The sequence below is a fragment of the Leopardus geoffroyi genome, chromosome C2 (assembly GCF_018350155.1).
Source record: "Leopardus geoffroyi isolate Oge1 chromosome C2, O.geoffroyi_Oge1_pat1.0, whole genome shotgun sequence".
Classification (NCBI taxonomy): domain Eukaryota; kingdom Metazoa; phylum Chordata; class Mammalia; order Carnivora; family Felidae; genus Leopardus; species Leopardus geoffroyi.
The window spans coordinates 124052247-124070191 of record NC_059333.1 but is presented as its reverse complement, the minus strand read 5'-3'; the positions used below and the strand labels follow the sequence as shown (position 1 = coordinate 124070191).

General features: G+C 38.9%; 1 protein-coding gene across 1 annotated transcript in view; it reads right to left on the bottom strand.

Moving 5' to 3' along the window:
* The window catches only part of RBP2 (retinol binding protein 2), a 66400-nt gene that overhangs the window by 22361 nt on the left and 26094 nt on the right, over positions 1 to 17945 (bottom strand). The window contains exon 2 of the mRNA XM_045503485.1: positions 523 to 646. Within this exon, the coding sequence (XP_045359441.1) occupies positions 523 to 595 (73 nt within the window). The 5' untranslated portion in view covers positions 596 to 646. The remainder of the gene's footprint in view (positions 1 to 522; positions 647 to 17945) is intronic.

Sequence of the window (17945 nt, the reverse complement as noted above, 5' to 3'; positions counted from 1 at the left end):
AGCAGTGAGTTGTTTGACCTGTATGCCAAAAGCCACTCCTAGCCTTCTGTGGGTCTCATATTCTCTAGAATAACAAATTTAGCCACTCCTTGTCTGCTTCCCCACCACAAGCCTGCCACAAGAGCAATGCAGGGTCATTCATGGATAATATCAGGTCTAACTGGCTATCTAATAGATGGCGATCCAAAGCGGGAGAGCTACTGTATTTATCTTGTCAAGTTTGATTTTACTCCATGTGTGCATGTATGTGTGTATGTGTACCCCACATTCATGTATCTTTCCTGTGTGCCAGGTATTATGTTGAGGACATTCCAGACATAGTATCATTTATTATTATTCCCAATTTACAGATGAGGAATCTGAGTTTCAGAATTTCTATGACATACCTATTATTACATAGCTAGCAAATAAGGAGCAAGGCTTACATACAGATCTGTTGAACTCCATAACGGCACTGTCTGGAGGGCCAGACTAAAGTTCTCCCAAAGTGACCCCGCCTTCCATCCCTGTCCTTTCCCTTACCTAGGGCTTTCATGTAGCCTTCAAAGTTGTCATTACTCTCCATCTCCCAGGTTCCATTCTGGTCCCTTGTCATGGTGATAGCTTCTGGTTCAGTGTGGGTGAATGTTGAATGTCAAGGAGTAGGCTGCAGGGAGAACATGTTCAAATGAGCTACTTTTATAGCCTAGTGACTAGGTTTATGGCTTTGAGATAACAGGTTCGAAGATCGTAAGCACAACCAAAAAAACCTTTCCTTTCCTTTGCAAAGTTCAGCAGGACTATGAGCAACCCACGCTCAAAGTCCAATGTGGCCACATGGGTGCCTCAGTGACCTGTACCATATGCAGGGGTCCAGAGAAGCCCATTTTTGGAAGCCCAAGAGAGTTCTTGGACCCAAACTAAACACTGTCTGGCATTTGAGGAAAACAAATATTCAGTGCCCACCCCACACTGGGCAGTGCCCAATCTACTAAAAGCAAGCCAGACAAGGAGGGAGGCCAGATGGAAGGCAGAGGGCAGTAGGACTCTGCTTTAAGCCATCAGGAGCAAGCTGAAGATCACTTTGACCAAAATAGGGGGCATAGCTGGCATTTGGACAAGGACTCTTAGTTTGGGCTATTTCCCAGATTGGCTGTCCCCAGGGGTGAGAAAATGGGTCGGTTTACTGTTCTGATGCATAGTTCTGAGAGATGAGGCCTGAACAGGAGCTGCTATACTGTGAAAAACAGAGATGTGGGCTGAGATGGATAAACCATGAGTCCCCAAAAGTGAGGCCAATTTTGATTATGGCACTATGGATCTCTAATATATGTATTTATATGCTATGAAATATAAGCAAATTCTGCTTATATTCTGTTTGCTTGTGGTTTGGGGGATGTAAAACAGCACATTTATTTATTTATTTTTAGTAAATATACTAGAGTCAGGAAGACACACAGTAAAAAAATGGCTCAGCTGCTATCAAAAAACCAATGTAGGGCAAAGGGAAGAGTAAAGGACAACTTCACTACAAACAGAAAATGAGTGAAGGCAGAAGAAGCGGGTAGATAAGTAGCACCAGACTTCATTATTTGGTGTCCAGTCAGAAGCTTCTATAAGCTGATCACTTAGCCTTCTAGGTTGGAACAGTAGGTATTCCCCTAAAGGTTAAGATTCAAGGACCTCTACATGACCCCTCCTACCTCCAACTGAGTCTCCTATAGGCCTCCTTTGAAAGAAAATAATTAAAAGCTGACCTGGTATGGGAGAGAGTTGGGGGCAAAAATGACGTTGCTAATTTCAATAAGCCAGAGATTTTAATTTTAATGGGTGGGTGGAGGCATTCACCCTGTATCAGATGGGAAGTTGAAACTAAAATGTTTGCATGAAACCAAAACACTGAACAGACTACTCTGTCACTGAGAATGTGAAATAGTCAAAATATTCCCAGAGACAGTAAGAAAGTGTGTCTATTTAGCCTGGGATCTATGTGAGTTAAAAAGAAGTTCTACCCTGCTTTGCCTCTGGTTTAGGGTTTGAGCTTATGCGTCCTGCTAGCCAATGTGTTAAATAAATGGAGTCCTGGAGCTTGCAAAACTTATAGGCTGCAAGAATTTAATGTAAAAACTGTCTGGAGGGATATATCTTCAAACCAGGCCAACCAGAATTCCCTGTGATAAAGTCAGCCAAATGTGAGCTCATCCAAAATTGTTAAACACATATGAAAATCCACCAAAAAAGCACACATTAGCAGAAATATACAGTCAAATTAGACTTCTAAGACCTCAGGTAATACAAATGGCCAGTTACAAACTATAAAATAAGTATTTTATAATGAGAAAAAAATTAAAAGCACTTAAAAACATGAAAATGGATAAAAAGACATTTAAAAATATATTGAAAATAACCAGAGAGTAGTTATAGAAATTAAAAAAATGAAGTCATTAAAATGTGAAAGGTAATAGGTGGGTTAAATAGGTGATTAAACACAGCTGGAGAGAGAATTAGTAAACTGGATGATAGAGTTGAGGAAATTCCCAGAATGTTTGTAACAGAATACACTGGTGGAAACTTAGAGCATCAAAATAAAAATGAAATTCTAAAATCTTCCAGAGAAAACAAAACAACCATATAGATTACCTATAAATAAACAATACAATAATCATCTTGATATCAGACTTCTCACAACTTTGATGGAAGACAACAATAGAACAGTATCTTGCAGTGATAAGGGGAAATACTTTTGACTAAGAATTCTAAATGCAGTCAACTTCATTAAAATATGAGGGTTTTAAAACTAAAATTATTTCAGACATTATAGCCCCAAACTGGAATCAACCCAAACATTCATTGACAAATTAATGGATAAACAAATTGTGGTATATTCACACAATAGAATCCTACTCAACAGTAAAAAGGAAAAATCTCCTGATACACTTAATGATGTGAATGAATCTCATAGGTATTATGCTGAGGGAAAGAAACTTGACACAAATGGTCATATACTGCATAGTTTCACTCATAAGAAACTCCAGAAAAAGGATCTAATCTACAGTGATAGAAAATAGATCAGTGATTTGGTGAGTACAAGAAGAGAAGGTGGGGATAGGAAAGGACACAAGGGAAATTTCTTGGAGAGGTAAGATGGAAATGTCTATAATTCATATGGTGGCTGTATGACAATTGCTAAAACTAAAACTCTGCAATTTGTATCTGTTCCTTTATATCGTATATAAATTAAACTTTAATTTAAAAATGAATAAAACAGGGGTGCCTGGGTGGCTCAGTTGGTTGAAGGCCTGACTTCGGCTCAGGTCATGATCTCGTGGTCTCTGAGTTCAAGCCCCGCGTCGGGTTCTGTGCTGAGAGCTGAGCCTGGAGCCTCCTTCAGATTCTGTGTCTCCTTCTCTCTCTGCCCCCACCCCTCCACTCTCTGTCTCTATCTCTCTGTCTCTGTCTCTCTCAAAAATAAATAAACATTAAAAAAAATTTTTTTTAATGAATAAAACCATTTTTACTCATGGGCGCCTGGGTGGCTGAGTTGGTTAAGCATCTGACTCTTGATTTCAGCTCAGCTCATGATCTCAGGGTTTGTGGGTTTGAGCCATGCCTTGGGCTCTGTGGCTGATAAGGTGGAGCCTGTTTGGGATTCTCTCTCCTTTCTCTGCCCCTCCTCCTGCTTACATGCTCTCTCTCTGTATCATAATAAACAAATAAACTTAAAAAAAACTATAAAAAACATTTTCATTCATGCATTCATTCATGATTATTTTTGCAAAAAAGACTTAGTAGCATCTCAAACTAAAATCCCATATTATACCCACATAGGAAATTAGCTGATTGATGTGTGTGCTAAGGAGGCTATAATTATTGACTGACTAGATGGTTTTAAGAAATATAGGTTTAAATATTATCTGAGGGGTGCCTGGGTGGCGCTGTTGGTTAAGCAACTGACTCTTGGTTTCGGCTCAGGTTATAATCCCACAGTTCTCGCAAACCATAAGATCGAGGCCTGTGTTGGGCTCTGCACTGATAGCAGGGAGCCTGCTTAGGATTCTCTCTCTCCCTCTCTCTCTGCCCCTCCCCATGCTTGTGCACTCTCTCCTTCAAAATAAATAAATAAACATTAAAAAATATTACCTGGGGACACCTGGGTGGCTCAGTCAGTTAAGCGTCCAACTCTTGGTTTCAGCACAGGTCATGAACTCATAATTTGTGAGCCCTGTATTGGACTTTGCACTGGCAGTGTGGAGCCTGCTTGAGATTCTCTCTCTCCCTCTCTCTGTCTCTCTCACGCTCCTAGCCCACTCATGCTGTCTCTGTCTCTTTCAAAATAAATAAATAAACTTAAAAAATATTATCTGGAAAACTTAGGAGAAACCTCTAAGGAAGTGGTTCTCAAGCCCTACCAAGGGTCAGATTTATTTGTAATCTCATCCCGTGGGCACACAGAGATAACAGCTACATCTCTGCAACTAACTGTGAAAATGACCTGAACTCTGGAAGAATAGACTTTCCACTTAATCTTAGGTAGAAAGTCATGTTGAAAGGGGTAGGAAAGTTAGAGAAGTAATTGGGAACCTAGCTCTCCCAGTGAGACTAACTACAAGTGGGAAGGACATCACAGACATAGAGAAGTGAGAGGGTCAGACCCCATACCAGGCACCCCTGGCCCTGGGTACCTGCATTGGGAAGATGAGTCCCTGTAACATCTGGCTTTGAAATCCAGCAGGGCTTAACTTGAGGATCTTTAAAAATCACTGGGGGTTAACTCCAAGAACTTTAAAAATCAGTGTACTTAACTCTGGGAGAATTGGAGGGTGATAGGAAACTGAGTCCCTGCCATTAAAAAGCCAGCATAATAAACAACTCAGCTCAAGACACAGCACAAATAAAGCAGTTTGAAAATTACCTGTGTTAGACATGAAGGAGATTTATTGACTAATCTTAAAATGTACGCTGGTGAGGCAGGGATTTTTAGGAGACATCTCCAGGAAGAAAAGAATTTCTCTTCTTCTCCTCCAGTCTAGATGGCCTGATGTTTGTGGGAGCTAGAGCTAATACTCTCCATCTACCCTGCTAGCCTGTGAGCCCTGCCCCTGTGTTTCCCTGCAGAGCCCACGATGCCCAACCTGCTAGCTTCTTCAGGTATCCCTCCAAAACAGCTCCTGTCCTTTGAGACTCTGTAGGCAACCGTGGCCAGGACTGGTGCCACTCCAAAGTGACTCCTGCTCTGGGGAGGGAGGAAGATAATTCTATGCACCAGCATTGCAGTTGTAGCAGATGGGCCTCTTACCTGACTGTCCAGAGAGCAAGCCCTGCCCTTTGTATGCCTGCAGCTGTGGCAGAGAGGCTAAGTGCAAACAGCTAATCTGACTGCCAGCCCCACCCACCAACAAGACCTCAGTGACCTCAGACAGGACTCTCAACAGGGAACAAACCCTGCCCAGTATGCCCATAGCAGGCAAAGCAGGTCATTGAAGCCAGTTGGGCTGAAGGCAATTACAGTTTAGTCTCAAGAGGAGGATGCATGCAGCCCATGCAGGGGATACTCCTGAAGTGCCTGGTTCTGGTGACCAGAGGGGATTGCACTATATGGCACCACGAGACCCCTACTTCACAAGGCCACAACTTTCAAGACCAGGAGATGTAGCTGACCTACCTAATACATAGAAACAAACACAGAGAGACAAAATGAGTTGACAGAGGAATATCTCCCAAATGAAAAAATCAGACAAAGTCACAGTAAAAGAACTAAATGAAACATCTTAAGCAATATTCCTAATAAAGAATTCAAAGTAATAGTCATAAGGATACACACTAGACTTAACAGAAAAGTAGATGAGCACAATAAGAACTTCAACAAAGAGAAAATATAAAAAATAACAAATCAGAGCTGAAGAATTCAATAACTGAAATTTTAAAAATACAGTGGAAACAATTAACAGACGATTAGAGGACACAAAGGAATGGGTCAGTGATCTGGAAGACAGGATAATAAAAAGTAACCAAGGTGAACAGGAAAAAATAATAATAAAGAATGAGAATAGATTAAGGGACCCAGCAATATCATCAAATGTAATAACATTCACATTAGAGCTATCCCAGAAGGAGGTGAGAAACAGAAAGGGGCAGAAAACTTATTTGAAGAAATAATCAGTGAAACCTTCCATAATATGGGAGAAGGAAACAGGCATCTTGGGCCCGGAAGCACAGACAGGCACTAACAAGATGAACCCAAGGAGGTCCGCACCAGACACACAATAATTTTAAAAAGTAAAAATGACAAAAATTAGTAATAAGCAGAGAATTTTTTTTTTAATTTTTTTTTTCAACGTTTATTTATTTTTGGGACAGAGAGAGACAGAGCATGAACGGGGGAGGGGCAGAGAGAGAGGGAGACACAGAATCGGAAACAGGCTCCAGGCTCTGAGCCATCAGCCCAGAGCCTGACGCGGGGCTCGAACTCACGGACCGCAAGATCGTGACCTGGCTGAAGTCGGACGCTTAACCAACTGCGCCACCCAGGCGCCCCTAAGCAGAGAATTTTAAAAGCAGAAAGAGAAGGTACAAAAACAGACACAGACAAATGGAATAGAATAGAGAACCCAGAATTGGACCCACACATATATGGCCAAGTAATCTTTGACAAAGCAGGAAAGAGTATCCAATGGATAAAAGACAGTGTTTTTAGCAAACGGTCCTGGGAGAACTGGACAGCGACATGCAGAAGAATGAACCTAGACCACTTTCTTACACCATACACAAAAATAAACTCAAAATGGATGAAAGACCTAAATATCAGACAGGAAACCATCAAAACTCTAGAGGAGAAATCAGGCAACAATCTCTCTGACTTCAGCTGCAGCAATTTCTTGCTTGACACATCTCCAAAAGCAAGGGAATTTAAAGCAAAAATGAACTATTGGGACCTCATCAAGATAAAAGGCTTCTGTACTGCAAAGGAAACAATCAATAAAACTAAAAGGCAACTGACGGAATGGGAGAAGATATTTTCAAATGGCATATTGGATAAAGGGCTAGTATCCAAAATCTGTAAAGAACTTACCAAACTCAACACTGAAAAAACAAATAATCCAGTGAAGAAATGGGCAGAAGACAGGAATAGACACTTTTTCAAAGAAGACATTCAGATGGCCAACAGACACATGAAAAGATGCTCAACATCACTCCTCATCAGAGAAATACAAATCAAAACCACACTGAGATACCACCTCACACTGGTCAGAGTGGCTAAAATGAACAACTCAGGAAACAACAGATGCGGGCAAGGATGTGGAGAGATGGGAATCCTCTTGCACTGTTGGTGGGAATGCAAACTGGTGCAGCCACTCTGGAAAACAGTGTAGAGGTTCCTCAGAAAATTAAAAATAGAACTACCCTACGACTCAGCAATAGCTCTACTAGGAATTTATCCAAAGGATATAGGAGTGCTGATTCATAGGAGCACATGTACCCCAATATTTATAGCAGTACTTTCAACAATAGCCAAATTATGGAAAGAGCCTAACTGTCCATCAACTGATGAATGGATAAAGATGTGGTTTATATATACAATGGGATACTACCTGGCAATGAGAAAGAATGAAATTGTGCCATTTGCAGCAATGTGGATGGAACCGGAAGGTATTGCCCTGAGTGAAATAAGTCAGTTGGAGAATGACAGAAATCATATGTTTTCACTCATATATGGATCTTGAGAAACAACAGAATACCATGGGGGAAGGGAAGGGGAAAAATACAGTTACAAACATAGAGGGTGGGAGGTAAATCATAAGAGACTCTTAAATACAGAGAACAAACTGAGGGTTTATGGGGGGGAGTGGGAGAGAGGGGAAAATGGGTGATGGGCACTGAGGAGGGCACTTGTTGGGATGAGTACTGGGTGTTGTATGTAAGTGATGGACCATAGGAATCTACCCCAAAACCAAGAGCACACTTTACACACTGTATGTTAGCCAATTTGACAATAAATTATATTAAAAAAAAAGAAATAGTAATGAAAGCTGTAAGGATTAAACAAAGAAGAAAAAGCAGCAAGAGAAAAGAAAATAGTTATATACAAAGAAAATCCTATGAGGCTATAAGCTAATTTTTCAGCAGAAACTTTATAGGCCAGAAGGGAGTGGCATGATATATTCAAAGTACCAAAAAGTAAAAAACCTACAACCAAGAATATTCTACCCACTAACGTTATCATTCAGAAAAGAAGAGGAGATACAGTTTCCCAGACAAACAAAAGTTAAAGGAGTTCATAAACACTAAACCATCCTTACAAAAAAATGGTAAAGGGAATTCTTTAAGTGGAAAAAGAGGAGACCATAACTGGAAGTAAGAAAATTATGAGAGGAAAAAATTTCACTGGTAAAAGCAAGCATGTAGTAAAGATAGTAGATTAATCACTTATAAAGTCATATGAAGGTTAAAACATTAAACTAGTAAAAATCAATTATATCTATAAAAATTAGTCAAGTGATACAAGAAAATTAAGATGTAAAATATGACATTGTACACATAAAACATGGTGAGGGGAGTAAAATTTTAGGGCTTTTAGAATGTATTTAAACTTAAGCGACAAACTTAATATAGACTGCTATATACATAAGATGTTATATATGAAACTGATGGTAATCACAAATCTGAAACCTATAGTAGATACAAAAAATAAATAAATAAAAAGAAGGGGAACCCAAGCATAACACTAAAGAAAGTCATCAGACAACAAAGGAAAAGATGAAGAGATGAAAGAAGAAACAGAAGAACTACAAAATCAACCAGAAAACAATTAACAAAATGGCAATAAGTATATACCTATCAATAATTACCTTAAATGGGGGCACCTGGGTGGTTCAGTTGGTTAAGTGTCTGACTCTTGATTTCAGCTCTGGTCATGATCTCATGGTTTTTGAGATCGAGCCCTGAGCTGGGCTCCACACCAACAGCATGGAGCCTGCTGGGGATTCTCTCTCTCCTGCTCTCTCTGCCCCTCCCCACCCTCATACATGTGTATACACATGTATGCTCACTCTCTCTCTCTCTCTCTCTCTCTCTCTCTCTCTCTCTCAAAATAAATAAATAAATAAACTTAAAAAAATTTCCTTAAATATAAATGAACCAAATGCTCCAATCAAAAAACATAGGGTGACTGAATGGATAAAAAAGTAATACCCATTTATATGTTGTCTACAAGAGACTCACTTCAGACCTTAAGTCACATACAGATTCAAAGTGAAGGGATGGAAAGACATATACCATGCAAATCAAAGTGAGAAAAAAAAAAAAAGCCAGGATAGCAATACTTAGATCAAATCAAGTAGACATTTTTTTTTTCCTTAAAAGAGGTGGCTATTAATGTTTATGGATATTAACATAGAAATCCGTGCCAATTCAGAAAACCCTCGTTCTCACAACAGCTTTTTGTATGCTAAAAGAGCAGTTTCAACTGGGGATGGTTTTGCCCCACAGGGGACATTTGTCAATGTCTGGGGATGTTTTTGTTTGTTACAGCCAAAGGCCAGGACTGCTGCTCAACATCCTACAATCTATAGAGGACAGCCCCTTACAACAAAGACTTACCCTGCTCCAAACCCTGCAATGATAACATGGTCAGTGGAGACTATTATCTAAAGGGCACCAGAATTTAATGAGATAGTTTTAAAATAAAGCTTCTGAGATACTATGAAATCTGATTTCTTCTCCATCTGTAGTAGCAACAATATTTCAAGAAATGTAAGACACTACAAAGTAGAGATATATTACAGTATCTGTAAATTTGTCATTATACAGTTCATCTAAGTATTCTGTCCTATTAGTTCCATGAGGGCAGGATCAAGGGCAGTCTTGATCTTTGCTGTATCTCCAATGCCTGAGACATGATAGACACACAAATGTTGTTTTAATGAGTAAAGAAGTGAAGCATATTACTAACTGGACTTCTCTCTCCAATACAGCATGATCTTTGTAGCCAGTGGTGTCAGATGTGAAGTATCTTTGATTCCAGACAGAGTTATTTCTCACATCCTCTTTAAGAAGTTGGTCTACTCACTGTAGCACCTGAGTGGCTCAGTCGGTTGTGTCAGGCTTCAGCTCAGGTCATGATCTCACCATTCATGAGTTTGAGTCCCACATCGGACTCTGTGCTGACAGTGCAGAGCCTGCTTAGGTTTCTCTCTCTCTCTCAATCTCTCTGTGTCCTACCCATGCACGTTCATTCTCTCTCTCTCTCTCTCAAAATAAATAAATAAATAAACTTAAAAAAAAAAGTTGGTCCACATGCTGCAGCTCATTATCCCAAAATTTAAATTCCCGAATAACCCATTGTTGATGTTGCCAGGGATGATAGTTCCTTTGCATCCAATTAAGAATATCAGCAATAAACTCAAGCTCCTGAGATGGATCTTTTAGCCAGTCCGCTAGTACTCTCCTATAATGCCAAACTTGATAGTTTTGCAGATGTTCCTCAATTATTGCAGTGATATAGTACATTTTTTCATGTAGATCTTTTTGAAGTGACTTTAAGAGAACTCTCCAAAAAATGCCACACTGTATAATTGGCTGCATTTGACTCAATAACACCTCTGGTTAGTTTAAAAGCTCATTCACTTCTTTCATCATATTGCAGAACAAGCCCAAAATAATCATAAACATTTCTAAATTATTTGTTACAAATGATCTAGACCACTGTATTGGGGCCATAATTCTGTGGCACTAGATCTATATTTGCCCAATCTTTTTTTTTTTAATGTTTATTTATTTTAGAGAGAGAGGGAGAGACAGAGTGTGGGTGGGGGAAGAGCAGAGAGAGAAGGAGACACAGAATCTGAAGCAGCCTCCAGGCTCCAAGCTGTCAGCACAGAGCCCGACGTGGGGCTTGAACTCACAAATCATGAGATCATGACTTGAGCTGAAGTCGGACACTTAACCAACTGAGCCACCCAGGCACCCCTATATCTGCCCATTCTGCTCTCTTCATGTACAGGACATAAGTGGGTGAGTCCAGGCTGAGGAACCCATTGTCCATAGGGGACACCACCACTTCTCTGGGTTCAGTCACTATCATTTCTTCCTGTAGACCAAGTAGACTTTAAAGAAAAGACTGTAGAAGAGGAAAAGAAGGGCATGACATAATGAAAAGGAATCAATCCAACAATAGGATATAACAATTGTAAATAGCTATGCACACAACACTGGAGGATCTAAATACATAAAGCAAATATTAATAGACATAAAGGAAGAGATTGACAGTAATACAATAATAGTAGAGAACTTTGACATTCCATTTACATCAATGGATAGATCATCTGGACAGAAAATCAGCAAGGAAATAGTGGCTTCAAATGACACATTAGACCAGCTCAACCTACAGATATATTCAGGACATTCCATCAAAAAACATCAGAATACAAATTATTTTCAAGTTTGCATGGAACATTCTCCAGGATAGATCATATGTTAGGCAACAAAAGAGGTCCTAATAAGCTTAAGAAGATTGAAATCATATCAAGCATCTTTTCTGACCCCAATGGTATAAAACTAGAAAAAACTTATAAGAAAAAAACACAAACACATGGAGGCTAAAAAATATGTTCTCAAACAACCAATGGGTGAAAAAGGAAACTAAAAAAATTCATGGAGACATGAAAATGAAAACACAATAGTTCCAAATCTTTGGGAAACAGCAATAGCAGTTCTAAGAGAAAAGCATATAGCAATACAGGTCTACCTCAAAAACCAGGAAAAATGTCAAACAACCTAAAGGAATTAGAAAAATAACAAATAAAATCCAAAGCTAATAGAAGGAAGGAAATCATAAAGATGAGAACAAAAATAAATGAAATACTGAAAAAAGCAAGTGAAAAGATCAATGAAATCAAGAGCTGGTTCTTTGAAACCATAAACATAATTGATAAGTCTTTTCCAGAGTCATCAAGAAAAAAGAAAGGAGTCAAATAAAATCAGAACAGAAGGAGGAGAAATAACAACTAACACCACAGAAATACAAACAATTATAAAAGAATAGTATGAAAAATTATATGTCAACAAATTGGACAACCTGGAATAAATGGATACAGTCCTAGAAATGTACAATCTTTGAACAGATTGCTAGCAATGAAATTGAATCAATAATAAAGGAAAAACTCCCAATAACCAAAAGTCTAGGACCAGATGGCTTCACAGTTTAATTCTAACAAAGCATTTAAAAAGAATACCTATTCTTCTCAAGCTATTCTAAAAAATAGAAAAGAAAGGAAAACTTTCAAATTTCTACAAGGCCAGCATTACCTGATGCCAAAACCAAAGATATTACTATAAAGAAAACTATAGGCCAATATCTCTTATGGACATAGATGCACAAAATCTCAACAAAATATTAGCAAACCAAATCCAACAATACATTAGGAAAATCATTCACCATAATCAAATGAGACTTATTATAGGGATGCAAAGGTGGTTCAGTATCTACATATCATTTTAACAAGAGCAACTATAAAAAAAATACGACCACTTCAATGGATGCAGAAAAAACATTTGACAAAATACAACATCTATTTATGATAAAAAGTCTCAACAAAGTGGGTTTAGAGAGAACATACTTCAACATAATAAAGTCAACATATAAAAAATCCACAGCTAACAACATACTCAATGGTGAAAAACTGAAAGCCTTTCCTCCAAGATGAGGAGCAAGACAAAGATGTCCAGTGTCACTACTTTTATTTAACATAGTACTAGAAGTCCTAGCCACAGCAATTAGACAACACAAATAAATAAAAGGCATCTAAATTGGTAGAGAAGAAGTAAAAATGTCACTATTTGTAGATGACATGATACTACATATGGAAAACCCTAAAGACTCCACCAAAAACTATTAGAACTGATAGATGAATTCAGTAAAGTTGCAGAATACAAAGTTAACATACAGGAATCGGTTGCATTTCTATACACTAATAACAAAACAATAGAAATAGAAATTAAGAAAACAATCCTATTTACAGCTGCACCAAAAAAAATAAAATACATTTAACAAAGGAGGTGAAAGACCCATACTCTGAAAACTATAAGACACTGATGAAAGAACCGAAAGACAACACATAAAAAATGGAAAACTATAACATGCTCATGACTGGAAGAATTAATAATGCTATAATGTCCACACTACCTAAAGCAATCTACAGGTTCAATGCAATCCCTATCAAAACACCAAGAACATTTTTTGCAACACTAGAACAAATAATACTAAAATTTTTATGGAACCACAAAAGACTCCAAATAACCAAAGTAATCTTGAGAAAGAAAAACAAAGGTGGAAGTAACACAATCCCAGATTTCAATATATACTACAAACTCCGGTAATTAAAACTGTATGGTATTGGCACAAAAACAGACATATAGATCAATGGAAAAGAATAGACAGTCCAGAAATAAGCCTATGCCTATCTGATCAAATAATCTATAACCCAGGGAGCAAGAATACACAATGGGGAAAAGACAGTCTCTTCAATAAAGGGTACTGGGAAAACTGGACAGCTACATGCGAAAGAATGAAACTAGACAACTTCCTTATACCATACAAAAAAATAAACTCAAAATGGATTAAAGACCTAAATGTGAGACCTGAAGCCATAAAACTCCTAGAAGAAAACAGGGGTATTAATATCTCAGACATTGGCCTTAGCAACATTTTCTAGGTACGTTTCCTCAGGCAAAGGAAACAAAAGCAAAAATCAACTATCGGGACTATACCAAAATAAAAAGCTTCTTCACAGTCAAGGAAACCATCAACAAAGTGAAAAGTCAACCTACTAAATGGGAGAAGATATTTACAAATTATATACCTGATTAAGGGATTAATATCCAAAATATATAGAGAACTTCTATAAATCAACATCAAAAAACCCCCAAATAATCCAATTGAAAATGGGCAGAGGACTCAAATAGACACTTTTCCACAGAAGATGTACAATGCAAAAGAATGAAACTGGACAACTTTCTTACACTATTCAAAAAAAAAAAATCAAAATGGATTAACACCTAAATGTGAGACCTGAAGCCATAAAACTCCTAGAAGAAAACAGGGGTATTAATATCTTGAACAGACACATGTACCCACAGACACCTAAAGAAATGCTCAACATCTCTAATCATCAGGGAAATGCAAATCAAAATCAGTGAGATATCACCTCACATCAGTCAGAATGGCTAGTATTAAAAGGGCAAGAAATAAAAGTGTAGGTGAGGATGTGGAGAAAAAGGAACCCTCATGCACTGTTGGTGGGAATGTCAATTGGTACGGGCACTAGCGAAAACTAGAGGTTCCTCAAAAAATTAAAAATAAAAATACCATATGATCCATTAATTCTACTACTGGTTATTTATCTTCCTCTCAAAATGAAAACACTAACTTGAAAATATATATGCACCCTGTGTTTACTTCAGTACTGTTTACAACAACCAAGATACAGAAGCAGCCCAAGTATCTACTGATAGATAAGCAAATAAAGAAGATATATATATATATATATATATATATATATATATATATATATATATCACACACACACACACACACACACACACATACTGAAGTATTACTCAGCAATAAAAAAGAATAAGAACTTGCCATCTGTGACATGAATGGACTTAGAGGGTATTATGTTAAATGAAATAAGTCAGACAAAGACAAACATCATATCATTTATATCTAGAATCTAAAAAAACAAAGCAAAGGAACAAACAAACAAAAAAACAGACTCTTAAATACAGAGAACAAACTGAAGGTTGCCAGAGGGGAGGTGGCTGAAGGGTAGATGGGTGAAATAGATACAGGGTATTAAGAGGTATAAACTTCCAGTTATAAAATAAGTAAGTGAAGGAGCTGAAGACCACAGCATAGGGAAATAGTCAATAATTTTGTAATAACAGTATATGGTCACAGATGGTAACTACACTTATCATGGTGAGCACTTTGTAATGTATTCAATTGTTGAACACAACATCTTAAACACATGAAACTAATGTAACACTGTATGTTCATTATACTTTCATTGAAAAAAGAATAAAAGATATCAGTGTGGAAGCACACACATACACACACGCACACAGATTGTGGGGCACTAGCCCTGGAATTTCTGATTTACTGGATCTGGGGTAGGGCCCAGGAAGTTACATTTCTATGAAGTTCCCAGATGGTGCTGATGCTGCTGGTATAGGACTATGATTTAAAGACCATGAGGGAGGGGAAAGGAAAAAGAAAAAGTTACAGAGAAGGAGGGAGGAAAAAGATAAGAGACTCTTGGATTCTGAGAACAAACTGAGGGTTGATAGGGTGTGGGGGAGAGGGGAAAGTAGGTGATGGGCATTGAGGAGCGCACTCGTTGGGATGAGCACTGGGTGTTGTATGGAAACCAGTTTGTCAATAAATTGTATTTAAAAAAACAACGAACATTGCTAGAGAGTAATAGAAATGGAAGAGGAAAACAGTGGAGAGGAAAAATAAAATCTTTTAAAAAGTTTTGGGGTTGGCCACACCAAGTTTTGAATCCAGGTTTCACCCCTTCCTAACAGTGGGATACCAAGACACTTACCTTTTTTGAGTGTCAGAATCATGTGTCTCAGGGTCATTGTAGCAATTAAAGGAAGTGATACACATAAAGGTCTTAGCAGCGTCCTGGCACCCAGCAGGCGTTTATTCCGAGGTGGTAACTATGGTGTGGGGGTGGAGATCAAGCTCCTAGAAAGGATTTGGCTTGTGATAAGTCCTCAACAAAATACAGCTTCACCATGCTCTTTGTTCTCAGATCTGTGTTTGTAGAGGATGGTGTGGTGGTAGTGGGGATACTGGGGGAAGAAAGTAAGAGACAGTGGATGAAGGAAAGCAATTGCCACTCAACAATTCAGCCAGTATTATTGCCTACACCTTCCATCCCAGGAGGACCAACTAACTTAAAATTGGCAGAACCCCAATTTCAAAAGTTCTGCCCTAGGACCCCTTAACTCTCCATTCATACTAACAAATCACACACCCAAATGTTTCATTTTCTCTGTTGCCTGGGCATCTCTACTTCTGAATTTATTAACCTCTCTGCAGAATCCCTTAGGTGAGTCTTAAGCCTGCGGGAACTCATCAGTTGTAACCCAGTCTTTCTAAATCGCAAGAACCTTTCTGGAGAGCACACGAGAAAGTGAAGATGTGGATCTCTCAAGAAGCTTGGGTCTAAGATAAATCAGTCAGCTAAGAGCAAGCACAGCAGATTTCCAGGCACTTACCTGCAGTTCTCAGGAGCATCTGGCTGCCAGCATCTGGGCTCTTCACTGGCTCCAGTTAAGCAAGGCAGCCTTTAGAGCCCAGGCCTGCCCAGCTCCACCCTCTTTCCTCCTGAGGCAAGAAAGCAGGTCCTACCAGGGAAAAGGCATCAGCTGAATGCTTACTCAGCTTCTCCTCAGGGCCCACTCCTTCCCCTCCCTTTGTTGAATGCCCTTGCAACTTGTCTGTCTGGCCTGTGTTTGTTATAGGAACTAGACAAGACCAGATTTGTCTTCACCAGAGACCCCGAGAGGGAGGGGACCTCGAGTTCCTTCAGCCACTACACAGAGCTGCGTCTTGCTTTAGTTTTTGTGTAAATTGTTCCCCTTCTCCACTTTTGTGCCCAGAAGGCAGGCCAGGAGAACAGGAGATCACAAACACTCATTCTTCCCAGGGCCACAGGGATCAAATTGCTTTAGCTCAGGGAGGAGCCCACTTGCAACCCCCTCTTCCTTCCCACCTTGCCCTACACTTTTACCAGCAGTTGGGAGAATGTGGGGAACTAGCAAGGGTGAGTCACTCCTGACCACCTCTTCCCAAGGAAGCTGTCCCTGCCTTTCTTCCAAGGATTCTTGGAATGCCCTTGGCAATCCTGACAGATGGAAACTGCTCCCTGCTGAAATTTTCTGCCACCAGAACTAAGGAATTTCTGGCTTTTCTCAGATTAGGGAACATCTGTTTATTTACTATCTCTTTCTCCCTGAGATTAGAGGATTATTTACTGTCCGTTTGTTTTGCTTACTGCCATATCCCCGGTGACTAGCACACTGTAGATGAGGAATAAACAAATATTTGTAGAGTGAAGACTGCTGGTCTTGAGTGTAAATGGGGAGGGTATTTCTCAGGCAGAAGCCCCAATTTTCTGCATTCTTTGTGAAGGAAAGACAGAAGGATTTTGACTATGAATGATGCTATAAGCTACCAGCAATCTTTCTTTTTAAGAACCTCAAATTAAATGAAAACATTGGTGATTTAATCAATTAGATATTGGTCCATATTCTTTTGCACCGTTTGTCAAATGCCATTTGATGTGTTAAAATCAATGAAGATGTGCCCATTCAAAACCTTTTATTATACAGTGTTTTGTTTCCAATAAGTGGTTTAACCCATGATTAGAATAGCAATCATGATCTTTTATTGAGTGTGCTAGGCACTTGTCCTGGCTTGTTTCATTTAACTCTCTCAGCTGCCCTTCAAGAGAGAGAATGTCACTGAAGTCCCACTATGAGGTTGATGAAGATGAGGTTCAGAGAGGTTATGTACCTTCCAAGGGTCACACAGCTAGTAAGAAGATTGTGGATTTGAACCCAGACACTCTTTTATCTGACCGGTAAGGCCTTGTTTTCTAGCTGAAGAAAATAATATATACTTATTAAGGCGGTGTTGAGAATTAAATTGTGTAATGTTTGAAAATAGCTTAGTGCAGTGGTTCTCCAACTTTGGCCCTATCAGAATTACCCCAATGTAGTTGGTGAAAATACAGAGGGTAGGCCTTATGCTACTTTAATGATCCTGGGCATGCCTTATCAGCTCCCCAGGTGATTCTGATACCTGCCAAAGTGCAAGAAGCATTAATGTAGCACATTTTATGCACTAAACATGGGAGAGCTACAAAACAAACAAGCAAAAACAAAATTCCCAT